This window comes from Corapipo altera, unplaced genomic scaffold, assembly GCF_003945725.1.
Source record: "Corapipo altera isolate COAL_440 unplaced genomic scaffold, ASM394572v1 78, whole genome shotgun sequence".
NCBI lineage: Eukaryota > Metazoa > Chordata > Aves > Passeriformes > Pipridae > Corapipo > Corapipo altera.
In genome coordinates this window covers 7,039,891-7,055,643 of record NW_020884904.1, presented here as the reverse complement: position 1 = coordinate 7,055,643, position 15,753 = coordinate 7,039,891, and the positions used below count along the sequence as shown (strand labels likewise).

General features: G+C 40.0%; 1 protein-coding gene across 5 annotated transcripts in view; it reads right to left on the bottom strand.

Moving 5' to 3' along the window:
• PTPRJ (protein tyrosine phosphatase, receptor type J) overlaps nucleotides 1–15,753 on the bottom strand; it is a 70,201-nt gene that overhangs the window by 21,163 nt on the left and 33,285 nt on the right. For 4 of the 5 annotated variants that reach the window (XM_027651256.1, XM_027651257.1, XM_027651255.1 and 1 more), the window contains exons 2-4: nucleotides 2,798–2,816; nucleotides 1,612–1,775; nucleotides 611–869 (exon numbers count right to left, since the gene is read on the bottom strand). In XM_027651256.1, coding sequence (XP_027507057.1) covers nucleotides 611–869; nucleotides 1,612–1,775; nucleotides 2,798–2,816 — 442 coding nt within the window. Of the gene's footprint in view, nucleotides 1–610; nucleotides 870–1,607; nucleotides 1,776–2,797; nucleotides 2,817–15,753 lie in introns of all 5 variants that reach the window. The other variant, XM_027651254.1, reaches the window with a different exon arrangement.

Below are 15,753 nucleotides of genomic sequence, written 5' to 3'. Positions count from 1 at the left end.
GTTGACAGAAGTCACACCAACATACTCTGCCTTGAGATCAAGAACTGCGCTGGGCTCTGTGAAAGGAAAGACAACAATCTGTCAGCCTGCAAGAACAGCTGCTCACAGGCACGGACAGAAGAAACACGGGCACATCAGTACTTCATTCCCTTCCCACCACTCGTGGTTCAGAGTGCAGGAGCAGCCCAACAACATTGCCAGGCACTGCTGGAGCCTGCTGCACCACTGGGCAGCTAAGAGAGAAGTGAAGACAAGTCATTCTGAGTGGCATTCATCTCCCTTTGACACCTCAAAGCAGAAGTGTAGGACATCACTGTGTCAGAACTCCCAGAGCTTCCCCTGGGAATCCAGAGAGGTGAGCAGGGAAGAGATGAGGATGGAGGGGAAGCATGATAATTTAAAACAAACAAACAAAACCATCAGGGCTATGTTTCTGCTGTACCCTAACATCTCATTCTTTGTATATTGCCCAGATATATTTTAGTTGTCCAGGACTAAAATATACAGACAACAGTATTTAATTTCAATCCTCACACAGGTAGGTAGAGCCCTGACCTGCACAGAAAAGTACAGACCACTGGAAACAGGGCTTCAAGTAACTGTGACTTACTTGTATACACCCATAAGGGCACTCCTTCTGTCTCACTACCATCTGCTACTGCAAATACGGTGAAATTGTACATTGTCCCAGGGATCAACTCGGTAATTTCTATTTCGGTCTCATTGGTCATCAGGCTCTTCATAAAGGTATCATTTCCATACTCTATCCTGTAGGAGTTCGAAGCAGCGCTGTTCACTAACCACGTTAAGATGACAGAAGTCATACCAACATATTTTGCCTTGAGATCATAAACTGGGCTGGGCGCTGTGAAACAAACAAACAAAAAAAATCTGTTAACCCACAAGAGTATTTGTTGATAAACATATAAAGCGCTCTTCTCCCTGCCCTACCCTGGTCTCTGTAAAACACTAATCAGCCTGGGAAAATAATCAAGCCATCCTTCCATACTGCAAGGCACACCTGGCTAGCTCTCCAAACTACTCTAATTCCTCAAGTTTCTCTTCATCTCATGGAGTAGAACTATCTAGGTGCCGTAGTGATTACTGTGCTGCCTCAGCTGTGAACTTCATGCATGGTGCTGAGGAAGACTGGAACACACAACCTGCTGTCATTTTTTCCTAAACTGGCTACCCCGAAGAGAGAAGCCCTTCTAGCAGCAAGATTCATACACCCCTCCTCTAGATACATGACACAGCATGCTGTAACCCTGTTACTCATGCATTTCAAATCTATATGTCATAGTGAGGTTCCACTGTTGAAGCTGTAACCTAAAAAGCCATAATAAGCAGGGAAGGGGGCCTAAGTCTAACATGAATAGAACTATTTCAAGGCCATGAGCCAATCACAGCATGAAGTTGCACTCCTAGTCAGCTGTGCAGACAGATTTCTTTGGCTCATTCTCTATTCCAGTAAAGCAGTTGGATCCATGCCCCTGCAATGCTCTTTGCACTCTGGACTACAGTTCAGAGTGTTAAAATGCTAATACAATATAAAAATGCAAAACACCCTGACGATTCACATCCCAGCCACATTTCAAGCCACGTATGTGTTACGTTGCTTCCATCACCTATTGTCCCATCAGACGGTGACACAGCCCTGATCGATCTTCCACCTCCATATGTTTTGTTTCCACTTGCAGAGTTTACTGATAAATTATCATTACTACTGGTTCCTTGTTCTGCAGTTACATTTTTTGAGCTGCAATCCTCAGTGCCTGAAAGAAGAACACCAAACAGTAAGTGTCTTTACAAAACTTCTGGGCTTCCCGTTTGCAGAAGTAGATAGATATTGTTTTTAGAGACATCATGCACAGATCTGCAGTCATTTCCTTTCTCTCAATTTGTTCTACAAAAGTTTCACTGTGCATTTCCTGGTTTTACCTCTCAACTTCTGCGAGATTATTTGATTTATATCAAGGGACCACCACATTATTTCAATTGTTCACTGACACTACACACAGTTCGGATGAAACTTGCTCTTTTCAGTGCAGTTTTGCTTGAACAGAGTTAAAGAAATTTGCAGCCACATTCTGTGTGTGTTTTTTCATTTGTTATCAGAAGTTTAACCTGGCATAGCAATTTTCCCTCTTCTCCTCAGCACATGAGGAAAAAAATTCTCATAGTCCCGCAGTGTGTTCCCACAAGTAAGGAACAGACGTTATATATCTACAGCAAGAAACTTTATATTGATGTGGCACAGCCCAAAGTGTGAAGAGAGTTGATTCAGACCCTAAAATTTAAAGCTAACTCATATAAGTCTGACATTCAATACTAACATAGAACTTATATGCATATACTTTTAGAAATTTCTGCCATGTGAAAACTTGTCATCTTGGTCAGTACAGCAGTTCTAGACTCACTTCAGAAAATTATTAAAAGCATCACTTTGGGTGGCTTTTTGTTTCAGGGTTTGTTTGTTTTGTGTTGCCTTCAAGTTTATTTTCCCATCTTCCTTCTATACCTGCACTTGATTTTACCAGAACTCTTTACAAACTGAAAAGCAAACTGAAAAGTATTTATATATCTATATATTTAAACATCCTTAAATGCATTGCAGGAATTAGAGTCACTAAAATAATTGAGTCTACGTTTTTAACTACCATTTCTAAGAACTTTTTCAGGAAGTTTGGTTGGTTTTTTTTAATAATTTGCTGATAATGTCTGATCTTTCTTAAAAGAAATTAAGATAATGAGACTTATATAAAAAATAAAAAGCAAGTCACAGAATTATACTTACAGTCAATTGTACATCTGACCTGGAAAACAAAAATAAATAAAAGAAATTAAAACTTAAAAAATACCAGAAGTTCAAATGGAAAAAAAGGACTGGTTTAATTAACATGGGGGGCGGGGAGAGAGAAATCAATTTTAAAAAGTCTAAACTGTTCAATCTGCAAAATAATTCCCTAAAAATACCAAAAAATCTACATAAAAACAACACCAAAAAATATACCAAACTATTAGAGAAAAAAATCTAAAAATGCTGGTAAAATTTTTATTTCCAGTTTTTCAAAAACTAGTTTATTCTGTCACACACACAAAAAAAGTTTGAATAACATAAGCTAGTTATTTTGCTCATAACAATTTAAAAACCAAACCTATAATACCTTAGTCAAAAGACCCTTTAGTTAGCATCTTTGACACCATCCCACAAAAAAATGGCAGATGTCAATTAGGTCTCAATTCCTTCGCTGTTTGTGCAATTCCACAAGCTAACTCAAAATAAGCAGCTATACCACAACAATCTGACAGACTGCCTGGCAATACTGGGTGCTGTAGGTTCTTTTAATTTTAGTTGACAAGGTGGTGTTAAGTCAAAGGTTGGACTTGACGATCTCAGGTCTTTTCCAACCTAGTTGATTCTGTGAATGCTTGAATCCTAAATCATTCACCCCTGCCTCAGCTCACATGTTGCTGGTGCCACAAGTAGCTCCAGGAGCAGGAGCTCCTTGTGCCACATTCATGGGCCCAAGCAGACCCTTAAAAAGTAGTCAGAAGACACCATTAAATCTGGTTCTCCCAGTGAGAGACTACAAAAAACACTCTCTACAAAGATGAGGCAGGCCAGCTGAGCAGAAACAACACTAAAAACCACCCCTCCAGCTTTACAGTAAGGAGAAGAGCAGCAGAAGCAAACTCCAAGTGGAGAGGCACCCTTCCAGCCTGTGATGGTCTCAGTGCAGCAGCAAGAAGAGTTTGGGCACACTTCCCAGGCAAAAGAGCACTTGTAAGCAAAGACCTAATTCCTAGTCTCTTCTACCACAGCCTCACGGACAACTCAGCCTGCAACAGACATGACACGGGACACGAATGTCCTGTGTACAAGTTTGAGGCTCCTCCTCAACCTTTCTGAATTTTTGAGAGCTCAGCCAAACTGCAAGGCTATTAGGAAGTGAGGAAACATTTGTCTGCACTTGGGTCAAGAGTCCTTTTGTAGTCTTTCACCCAAGGAAAGGCAGGAAAACACCACCATGCAGTATTCAGAGCAGAAGTGCTAAGCTCTGTGGAAACAGCTACTGAATGATGGAGCAAGAGGCAAGATTCCCTGAAATGCAGGGCAATCTAAAAGAAAATCCAAAAGGGTGTTTTATTTATTAAGAAAGGGAAATTGCAAAAAGAATGAAAACAACAAGAAATGCCATAGGACTAAGCAACAGTGATTTCTGCAGCCCTACAGACACAGAAGCAAGAGCCTGACATTGTTTACAACCTGTCCTTTAGTTACTTTCCTTTCTGCAAAACTACCTGAAGATGAACTTTCTTCACCTCCTTCTACCCAAATTTTGAATTCAGGGACACAGCATCCTTCCTAAGCAACAGGAGCAACAGATATCACATGGCTGTGAAACAGGTATGTCACCACCAAGCCTCCTGTACCCCTCCTCCTTACCACCCCATTACTTACCACCCCTGCCAACTCAAACAATGAGCGTGTTGATTCCTGTTTTATGGCTATCTGATCTAATGGCAAATCATGACCAGGCTGCTAGAAGCTTGGTTGTACTGTGACATGTGGGTTTGTTAAGGATGTTCAAACAACAAAAGGAAAGTTATGCTAAAATTCCTGTCACATGATGAATGAACAGCTTCCCATCATTCCACTTGCTCATCACACAGTCTCACAATACTCCTTTGACTTTCCAGAAGACTATGAACAAACCAAATTAAAAAAAAAATCAAATTAAAAAAAAAAAATCACGTGACAGGCAGGCCTCCTTCTGAAACCCAAACCCACACAAAACAAGTGATCCCATTCCCAAGCGTCAGCCTGCCTGACTCAGTTGTTCCATGCTGTATTTTTCAACACCAGCCATGAACCAAACTGTTCTCCAGCCTTACATGAGTATTTATAAGAACTTAAAGAGAATTTATACAAAACATTTGTTTATTATTTCAGAGGATATTTGCACTGAACACCTGCTTCTCCTTGTGTTTGCATCTAATATATCATGAACACTGCCATCTCCTCTTTTCTTATTCAATGACACAAATACCTACAAACATCTAGTATTCATATCTACAGTTGGGTAATTTCTTAACTTTTGTGGAGCTTTGGGTAGGGGTGGAACAGCCCCCCCCCAAGAAAAGACAGCAAAATGCTAAACACTGACGATTTCAACTGAAAAACAGGAGAGATGTGTATACACAAAGTCATCACTGTCAATGTGATGGTAAATGAATCTTTTCACGCGTCACACAGCAATGCTTAGTGCCTGACCAAAGGCTGCATGTTCCAGAGGAGCTGAGGAATTCACCTGCACTTGCACAAGGTCTGTCCTGGGCTCCTTATGTGTGCAGTTTATTACCGACCAGGAGCTGGTTGACTGTCATACATGCAGAGTTCAGCTCCACCCTCCTCAGGTATACATTGGGTTGCCTGAGGAATTATTATTAGTCTCAGAGGTAATCTTACTGAGGGAGAAATAGGAAGTGTTGCAGGAAAACTTCTTCAAAAATAGTGACTGAGAAGATCAAGTCCCACTGATATTTGACAAACTGTACCCTCTAATAAAGTTAGGGTTCCTGCACTGGGGAAAAACCCTTGTGCACAGTAGCCCACCTGCCTGGGGTGTTCCAGTTTTCAAAACAAACAACGTGGTGTGGTTCATGTAAATACAAGGTTAAGAAGCTGCCTAAACAGTCAAAGTGAGCAAACCAAAAAATCCCAGCCAAAAAAAAAACCCCTTAACCACAAATCCTTTCTGAGAACACCACTTGAGGTTACAGCTTACTATTTCTTCTGTGCTACCAGTGTGTGCCCTGTGACTCAGAAGAAAAAAGCCAGGAAATTATTCACACCCCTCTCAAAGCTAATCATCTTTCAAATGTGTACCTTTACATCTTATCTTCTCCATCCACCCATCCTCTCAAGCTTGGAGGAGTTCCACAAAAATACCACCAAGCTATCACAGTGGTCTCCAAATTGCTTCTCAACACCCTTTCACAAAAGCAACAGCACAATGTAACAAGATCACTACCCCATATAACCCCGATCTCACACCTTTTTTTCCCCTTGCTATGTTCACTTACCATTAGTTGTCCCACATTCATAAATATGGGCTTCAGGACAAGCCACTACACAGCAACCATCATGATGATTTTAAGACTCCAGGCTCGGCTTTGCTGGTGCTCAGTCACCACCGCTCAGCCAACAAACATTAGCCAGCAAAGGCATAATAACTTGGTCACTTACAGACACCTCTGTCACCTCTGATATTTCATACTTAGCATAAGGTTTATTCAGAAAGCATTCCCACAGAAAGCTTTTATTCAAGGTCACACAAAGTAAGTGAAAGTTAAACCCCAGAATGCCACTGGGAAGCTCCACAGTTACAGAAGTGGGATTGCCCAAGTATTGCATCCACAGATTGATACAGCTTTCTAACACTTGCTGATTTTTCTAGGATTTTTAAGATATTGACTGCTATTTCAGCTGGGGACGTCTTCCCACTTCCCTGGGAGTGTAAAGTCTAAATCAGCAGGGAGTGACACCTTCTTGCAGAAGACTGTTGTCCTACAACAAGAAAGGATGGGGTTTGGAAGATAAAATGTTTTTGTCTCTTGCAATCCATCTCCTGGCTATTTCATCTCATTAATTTCCATATTATTTCCAAATTAATTAAGTTTGTAGGCTCACAGCACTGGGCAAGAAAAATGAGATCACCTGAACCGGGGAAAAATATGTGCTTAAACCCATATGACCTAGTTCAACTAACAAGCCTTACTTTGGCAATTTCTGGGTTCTAGGGTGCCAGAGATACGATACTGGAAAATGAGCTAAAATACACTTGGGTAATATATTGCCCTGTTTTCTAATTTCTTCATAAAGTGTCAAAAATCTTCAATTGCAAAGCATTTCTGTGCATTTAAGCAGAAAACTTCAAGCACAAATCATTATACGATTGCAAAATGCAGGGAAATTCACACAGAATCATCAGGTTGAAAGTGACCTTCAAGATCATCTAGTCTGACTGTCAACCCAGCACCACCATAATCACCCTTAAACCAAGTGTCACATCCAGACACCTCTTGAACACTTCCAGAGGTGGTGACTCCAAATCTCAAAGATATGCCAAGCCAAGAAAAGCAAGTGCTTTCCCCTGTACTTATTGTATGAAAAGAAAAAAAGACAAGGTGGATTGAGGCTGTGTGCCGTAGGTCTACTAAACAGTTCACTTACCAATTTCAGTGGCATTTGTGAATACTTAGCCCTCCTGTATCAGGTCCTTACTACTAGAAGGAAGAAATAATCAACAGGAGGCCAAGTCAGAAGCTAACATTTAATTATATGACATAGTTTCCTTGAAGATTCAGTGCTAGGATTTGGGGTTGGTTTTCCTTTTTTCCCCTTTCTAGTGTGTATTTACTCTGCTAAATTAATTTTAGCTGTAATCCACAATAGTCCTTTTTTGATTCAAATTAACTCCAGTTGATCTCAATAACATGATGCATTCCCTTCCAACGAAAAATGGAAAATACGCTGCACCAAGTGTCAGCTCCACTTGTTTTCCCTCTGGTATCTTGGGCAGGTACTCACAGCCCATACATAAAACACCATTTCACACAATGTTTGGTGTAAGTGGGTTTATCCTGGGGTAAAAAACCCACTACGTTTTTGCAAGATGTTTGGGGTCTTCTCTTCTTTTAACCCTAAATGAGCATCTCTGCTAATGATACTGCATAGGACCAGATGGAGACTCAGAACTCCAAAGAAAGAAACATGAGCTGGTGTTTGTTATTAACTGGGTGGGGCTGGACCCTCTTAGCAGTAGGAAGCTATGCAAAGCCCTGAAGCAGTCAACAGCCATACAGGCTATTTTGAGCTATTATGTAGTTATGTGAAAGGGTAAAGACTATTTCCACTTTGCATGTATTTATATTTTACCCCTGACATTTCTAAATTTTGCCTTCCCTGAAGCAAGCTTTTCTCCAAAGAAAGACCAAATATAATTTTTCCCATTGGTTTTTATGAAAACAGATGAGGAGATTCTGGTTTGCACAGCACCTCCAGTGAACTAAAAATGCAGCGGAAGACAAGGCCTTGTAGGAAAGCCAAGATGAGACACCAGATGGAAATTTGTGACAGAACATATGGAGCAAGTTCTTTCTTCCTCTCCTGATTTTTGTCCAAGTTTTACCTGTATCTGCTTTTCAGATGGCTAGTCCAGGAGCCATGAGTTTTCTGGATAACATATCCAAAATAAAGAGAAAAATATAGAATGGATCTCATCTGAACTGTACCTGTTAGATTCGTTTCTCCTTCCTAAGTCCTGCCTTCAAGGAAAGATTTCTCAGGTAAGTTTTCCTGTGGTTTGGTACAAGGAAGTGATTCACTTACCTGTGCACACATAAAACACAGAAGCAACAGAAATACCTAAGACCAAGCAGCACAGATTTTCATAGGAAATGGGCTGACAATAGGCCCAGACTCCAAACACAATTGCATTGCAACTGATAGCTCTCTCTCACCACTGACCCTAGGAAGCACCATTAGACTTAATTCCAATGACTTCCAGATTAAATTTTTAAATTAAACTTTTCCATGTGATCCAGTAGTAGTTCTGTTTCACCCAAACCTCCAGGTCCTCATTAATTACAGGCAGTAAGTGCTGCAAACAACCTCACAGTAGAGTCGGATCACTCCAACCGAGGAAACAGTAAAACTTCATCCCAGAGAAAGGTTGAAATGTTTCAACAACTTTAAATAATTTGCATAACTCATTGTCATTGTACCCATGTAAGTTGTACATGTAATGTCTTTTCAGAGATGCTGCTGCTGAAGGAGTTTATAAAGAGAACAGTCTGCTTATTTGACAATGGCAATGAGTAATATTTAAAACAACTACTTACTAAACCCCAAATTGTTATCCTGCTCAAGTTACATGTCATGCTGACATGGGTGGAACTGCAGTCAGATGGAACTGCAGTCAGTGCAAGAGCAATGCCTGAATCGAAAAACCAAAAGTTCCTCTTAGAAGAGGAGGTTAACACTGCCAGTTGCCTTCTTCCAAAACTAAGGAAGCATCAACTTTTATTTTATGTGAACAAGCCACATTCCTGCATGTAGCTCAAGAGTACTATTTTTTCACTCTGAGTCATCACTCAGGCACACCCTGGAAGAAGAAGGATTCAATGAAAAAAAAAAGAAAAGGTAGAAAAAAAGAAAAAAAAATACCCTGGTGGCAATGACACAACACTAACTGTCGCCAAGTCAGCAGGGTTGGCCACCCAGACACCATGGAAAATGCACACCAGCGCCAGTAGCCGCCTGGTCTTTGCAGCACAGTCACGAAAGTGAGCAGCATTGCCTGACAGAGCCCTATTTCAGATCTGCTTAGCTGAGAGCAATTGGCACTCTCAAGTTTCTCTCTTATCACAAGTAGATTTCACTTTTCTATGCCAGACACTTTGGACTCTGTACAGTCTTTGCTCAGGGAAGCGTTAAAAGATACTTTACAAGGAGAATAACATTGAGCTGGATTTGGTTTGAGAGTTTTCCAAATAAAACCAGTCATGAAGGAATTTTAAAACTTACACCAAAACTCAAAGACAACATCAAGAAAGATTATTTACACTGACAATAAGGATCAAATTTCTCATTTATGACACCCTGTCTGATGGCAGGAGAACCATGGCCTGTGAAAGCCTACAAGTTTGCTCACACAGAGCTCAAAACTGTCTTGTTAGAGACAAAATCCTTTTTTTGTTTGGTGACAGTCTCATCACTGGTACGTGACGGCTTTGCTCTTTCCTGCCTTAATTCCACACTTTTTTAAGTAAAGTATCTTTTTGCCCTTACCAGGGCAAAAATTTCCTAATTTAAAAAGCAATGAGGTGTGCATGTGCAGCTGGGAGAAAACAGCCTGTGACCACTGCCCAAAACAGAGACCTTTCGGGCTAACCTTCATCTCCTCCTTCATGATCTGTTACCGTTTATTACCATTTATTTACACTCCTTCAGCACATTCAGTTCTAACTCCATGTAAAATGCTCCACTAGAATCCAAATAAGTTACCTGTACGGCACTGCCTCTGCCCTGTAGCTCGGTAAATCCATCCAAAGCGAGGGAGGAAAGCAATCCTTCCTCCCCATCTCCAAGCAGCAGCTCTGGTTGGGTAATGCAGTCTGAGACCACTAGAGGCCCCAGTAAAACCATCGAACTTCAGCCTGAGGGACTAACAGCAGGGAAATAGGCCTAAAATCCCATAGAAGTGGACTTTCTGGAAAGTCCAGGGCTAAGGATGACCATGTTAGAGTGTAAAGTGTAACGCAGGTGTTAACACCAGCTCAGATGCAGACTGCAGGAGATAATGACACCACACTGAGCTGGCCTGGCTCAGTACACCTTCATGCATCACAAACCTGTCACGAGGGAAGTAATTTCATGCAATAAATTACAGGCTGGACCTTAAAATTTCTTCACAGTGCTTATTTAGTACATATCACATCTTCACCTGCACTGGTTTGTGCTGAATCTACATTTTTTGATGGGACCTAAAAGCAAAGTAGCATCTGATTGACTTCTCCAAAACAAATGCAAATTGCCTTATAGTAAAAAATGTGATGTTAAACCTTTTCCAGCTCCCACAAACACAAATAATTTGATTAAACCATGTTTTCCCATATGCTGTTTTCACACAGCAACATGGGGCTGAAGGAATACCCTTGAGGTTTGCCTGCAACTGTCAGTCCATTTAATCCTTTAATGAATTTAAACTGTAGCAAAAGACAAATGGACTGCAAGCGTTCAAAACATGTAGTAGTACTCCTGGGAGGGAACAAAAGATCTCATTGTACAGCTCCAGTAAGTTCATCTAGGGCTCTGGTAGAGTCTCTCTTTTCCTCCTCTTTGAACAGAAGCTGAATAGAAACAGGAATGAGAATTGGCTCTGCCATCATCCCATCACCAGACTCGCCTCTATGAATACACTGAGGCTGCATGAGAAGTTATTCACTGACAACAACATGGGCTCTCTCTCATTTACCAGTCAATAGATATGTCTATTAAAAGGTCAACTTCATGGCCATCTGGGAGGACTGAGTATGGAGGAAAAAGGCTGGATGATGTGGGGTCAGAACCAGAGATCAAACCGACACTGCAGCCTGACCAGCTGCAAATTTTTTACTCTAAAAAAATAATATCCATGGCTTCTTTCTCCTTCCAAGACACATGAAGGAGTTCCTGCTGATCTGTATATTTGGTTTAGCTCTGATACAGATCAAACAGCTAGTAACTCATTTCAAACTCTTATATCTAAGAGGAAGATGTTTACATTATTATCAGTCTTAAAACATGTTCATTTCAAATAAATTACATATTATATCAATGTGCAGTGTTTGCTTAGCCTCGAAAAAAAACACAGAAAGCTTTCAAAACCAAGAGTCAATTTTCCCAACATTTTGGTCGTTCTTCACTTAGAGCAATAGTACCACTGATGTGGCTTCCAATAGCTTTCACTGTTTCCATACAATTACAGATTTTCCGCTACCTATACTACAATCAGAATACAGAAAAATACTTCTTTCCATTGCATGGTCTTGACAGAAAAGCCCAAGGTTTTCATAAAAGATTACTGAAAATAACCTTTTAAAAAACACAATTAAACAAAGGACAAATATTCCTTAAATCTACTCAATTTCATCCAAACTTGTTGTATTGCCACTGAATTAATATCCACTACCAGTGAATTTAATGATGAAGAACAACTATTTCAATCAGAAATTCACTTCCAGTTGATGACGGTTCCTGCAAATTTTAAGCACGCAAGATGTTAAAAAGAAAACTTTTATACAAGCTCTGTTTCTGAAGACACATACGTATATATTTTATACAGGCAGCCTTCTGATTAACAGATTGTCTTGACAAAATACTTTAAATGCACTTTGAAGTTTTATTAGAAGTACTGGTACACTGTTAGGAATGGTTGTGTCACACAGGCCTCCACAGCATCTGACCCTAATGCAAAGTCAGAAAGGAGCAGCACAAGTGCAGTACCATCCTCCAAGCACTTTGGCAGGTTCTCACTTTGGCAGTCTGTAGTAGCAACTATTGCCTCAACTGTGGTAAAAACAAAAAAAAAAAAAAAAAGTGAAATATTAAAAAGTACTAACACAAGTCAGGCATTGACTCTGCAGAAGAGACTGGGGGTAGGGGAGGGCATCACTGGTATTTCTCTTCTCATTAACCCCTTTAGTGCAATTATTTTTAAAGTATATTTGAGACAGAAATTCAAAGGAAGGATCCTCAATGTATTTTAGACAGCCTCTCTTAATGCTTATATACAAAATAGCAGGATGAAAGATGAGTACCAGGTATTACAATCAATCACAACTCCTCATCCTTCCTCTTCATTTTTGCTGCATCTTCAACAACACATCAATTAATTCCTTCAATTAATTATTCTTTGACTTAAACTGAAAGTCCGAGGAGTAGATTTGATTTTATTTCACCCAGATTATATGTTCAAAGTCTTCAAAACATTAGATGTATTTTCTTTTGCTCCTCTGTCCTCAACAGACCACAAATACAGAAACTGAAAAAATATCAGTACTTCTATGAAAGGTTTCTAACCTTGACCTAAACTATATAAACTGTTTTCCTGCACCACTGCAAAATCCTGAGAAACCTTGAAGGACAAGAACTTCATGATTCATACACGTACAGATTTATATGGATATCATGTTAAAAGATGAAACAATGCCTACAACAAACAGCAGCAAAGCATTTCCAACCAAGATAATAACAAATGGCAGTAAAACATATCCAAATAGAGAGATTTCTTTCTGGTCTGATGTTCAGTGTTTAATTTTTTATACTTTGCAATAGCTAAAGCGTAATACCTCTATCATATTCAGGGAGGAAACAAGGACATACTCCAAACCAGCTAGCTAGAGCACACTCACTGCTATTATTTATTTGCTAAAAACACCAAACAAAAAACCCGAATCCACCAAACCAATGCCTCTCTCCCCCACAAAAAAACCCACACAAACAGGGAAGGCTATGAAAAATAGCACTCAAGTATTGCATTAAAACATACCTAGTCCACAAACTTTGATCTGCTAAAAATAGGCTTCCAAAGTTTCTCATCTGCATGTTCAAGGCTGACAAGTCCCAAAGCTTTGACTAGAAAACCCATGTAAATGTGTCTGCATGTTTCGAGCAAAAGCTTTGGAGAATCTTACAGAAGAAACCCTTCAGTTCAGTGTGATGCATTTTTACCATGCACACATGGGGCAAAGTTTCATCTTCCCACTCAAATACTAAAGCCACATTAAACTAGCTTTAAGACAAAGATCAAACTAAGTCCTCCAGGCTTTGTATCATATTTTATGTGCATGTCACAAAAGGTTAAGTCATTTACTGTATTTGCTCATGTATAGCCAGATTTCCCTGAGATTAGGGGGATAACATATTTGTAACCACCTATAAACTGCTGCTTGCCAACAGTAAATCCTGTAAAGCAGCAATGTAAAATGCAAACCTTAAGTGCTCTGCACCACAGTGATGGGTGGGATCTTCTTAGGTCTTTAAAATTAGCACGATAAAAACTACATACCAACTCAGAGTGCTGAGTCAGAAATCAAAGCCTTGGATCAGATGTCATAAATAATTGACCTTTGCTACATGCCACATGGTGTTCACCTGCATGAAATGTACAGGTAGGGGAGGAAGATAAGAGTGAAGAGGAAGTTAATTGCATTCCAGCTGCTAAAACCTCAGTATCTTGCACCTTTTAATTGATGTGGTTTTACAGACTTTCACATCACCTTCCCTGAACTCCTCTCTTAGTAGTCTTGGGCTCTTTCCCCACCTTCCAACAAGGGTTAAACCAAGAGTGATTCACAAGCTGGATTCCTTTGCACCTCTTCTGTCTCTAACAGAGGTAGTCAAAATGTCACAGAGTTATATAATGCTGACAGAAACATGACTACCTGAAGAACAGGTTTGAATATAGAATGTAAAACATTTATAAGAATGATTACATACCAGAATAAAGTAGTGAATCCTTCACAGGCTATGGCAGCCTCTCCTCATCTCTAAGAGAAACTATCTTCTTGTTCCTTATAGCAACTACATTGCAGCAGTTCAGCTGCAGAACGCAAACAAACAAGAAAAAGCACTTTAGAACAACTTGCCTTATAGGCAAGAGGTGCCAACAGAGTTTGATCCACACCCTCACATGGTTTGATCCCTTGCCTGCATGGCAGAACCTCCACCCTGTGTTTCAGCCTCAGTGAGAAGGCATCTTGCAGACACTAACCAGGAAGAGTTTCATTGAGATGAAAGGCTCGGCTAAGAAGACACATATAAATGAGACCAAAGGCAAACCAAGCCAAGTCGAACTAAAGACCACTGTTCACTGCACCCAGACTGCCCAGTGCAAAGCTAAAAGACTTTTCAAAGGACTGAGAAATACATTAGCTTGAATACACTAGTGTAGACAAGGCCCTAGTTTAGAAAGATGCCTGATCCATCACCTGACTCAAGCCACAAAAATGGAAGTGTACCCACAGCCTTTTTTTTCTGTCAAGGGAACACCATGTATTTGGACACATGAGCCTCCAGATGCCAAAAGGCATGAAGGCAAATGTCTAGACAACCCCTAAGCACTGAACATCTCTATAAAGTTATTTTCTACTTTTTTTTTTCTAGTGATACCCCATCTGCATGACTCAGAACTTTTTAAAGTCCATTGTTACAGCACGTTCTTCCCTGCACCAGGGTTTTTATGTCTACGCTGCTTCTAACAGCAACTACATGTTGTGAAGTCTGTGTTCAGAACCCACTTTAAATGCAGACTTCAGGGTTTAAAGCCCAGTTCCTGCTCCGTCTCCCAAAGACACTTACAAAGCACATTCCTTACAAGTAAGCCAAACAAACAAAAAAGTGTTTGGATGACTAAGGGGTTTCCTTCTTGTTTGAAAACAGAGGAGAGACCAGCAAGTGTGTGCTCCTGCACAGTTACCCAGGGGGTTCAGATGTAGGTAGCCAAAAAGATGAGCTCTGATTATATAGGACATTGTTGCACATAAGAAGGAAGACACAGTATCACTCACGTCTCAAGATTGTGGTTTCAAAAAAAAAAACAAACAACCAAAAAACGAAAAACCCCAAGAAAATAACACCACAAAACAATCCTAACCTCTCCCTCCCCCAAAATTTGCACTGAATGTACTTCAACCACTATGAAACATGTTTCATTATGGAATGTGAGACCATGAAGTTACCTACTTTCATTCATTCATCCAAACACTATTACTCTGGTGACAGGAATGCAACACTAGCACAGACAACCCAAGCACACAAGAAACCAAAAGAATTACCTTTTTACTGACAGAAGTCAGCCCAGGGATAATCCTCACTGAAAGGTGTAAGTACTACAATAAAAGACAATAATTAAATGAAAAACTCTCTGGAAATATCTGTGATTTTTTTGATCCAACATCTGCCACTGAATATTTCCTGGCCAATTTCTCAAAAACTCAAGTTAGATATGACTTATAAGAATTTAACCTTCATATTTAAAGAAAACAAATTGCACTTATGGTGTTGTTAACTCACTCAAAGCATTCGTACTGCAGTTTAACCAAAACTATCTCATCTGAATTACATCCTTTGTACCCTACATTGGAACTACCCATACTGGAGACAGAGTGAAACAACTGAAGAGGGGGATAGTATTTTATTCT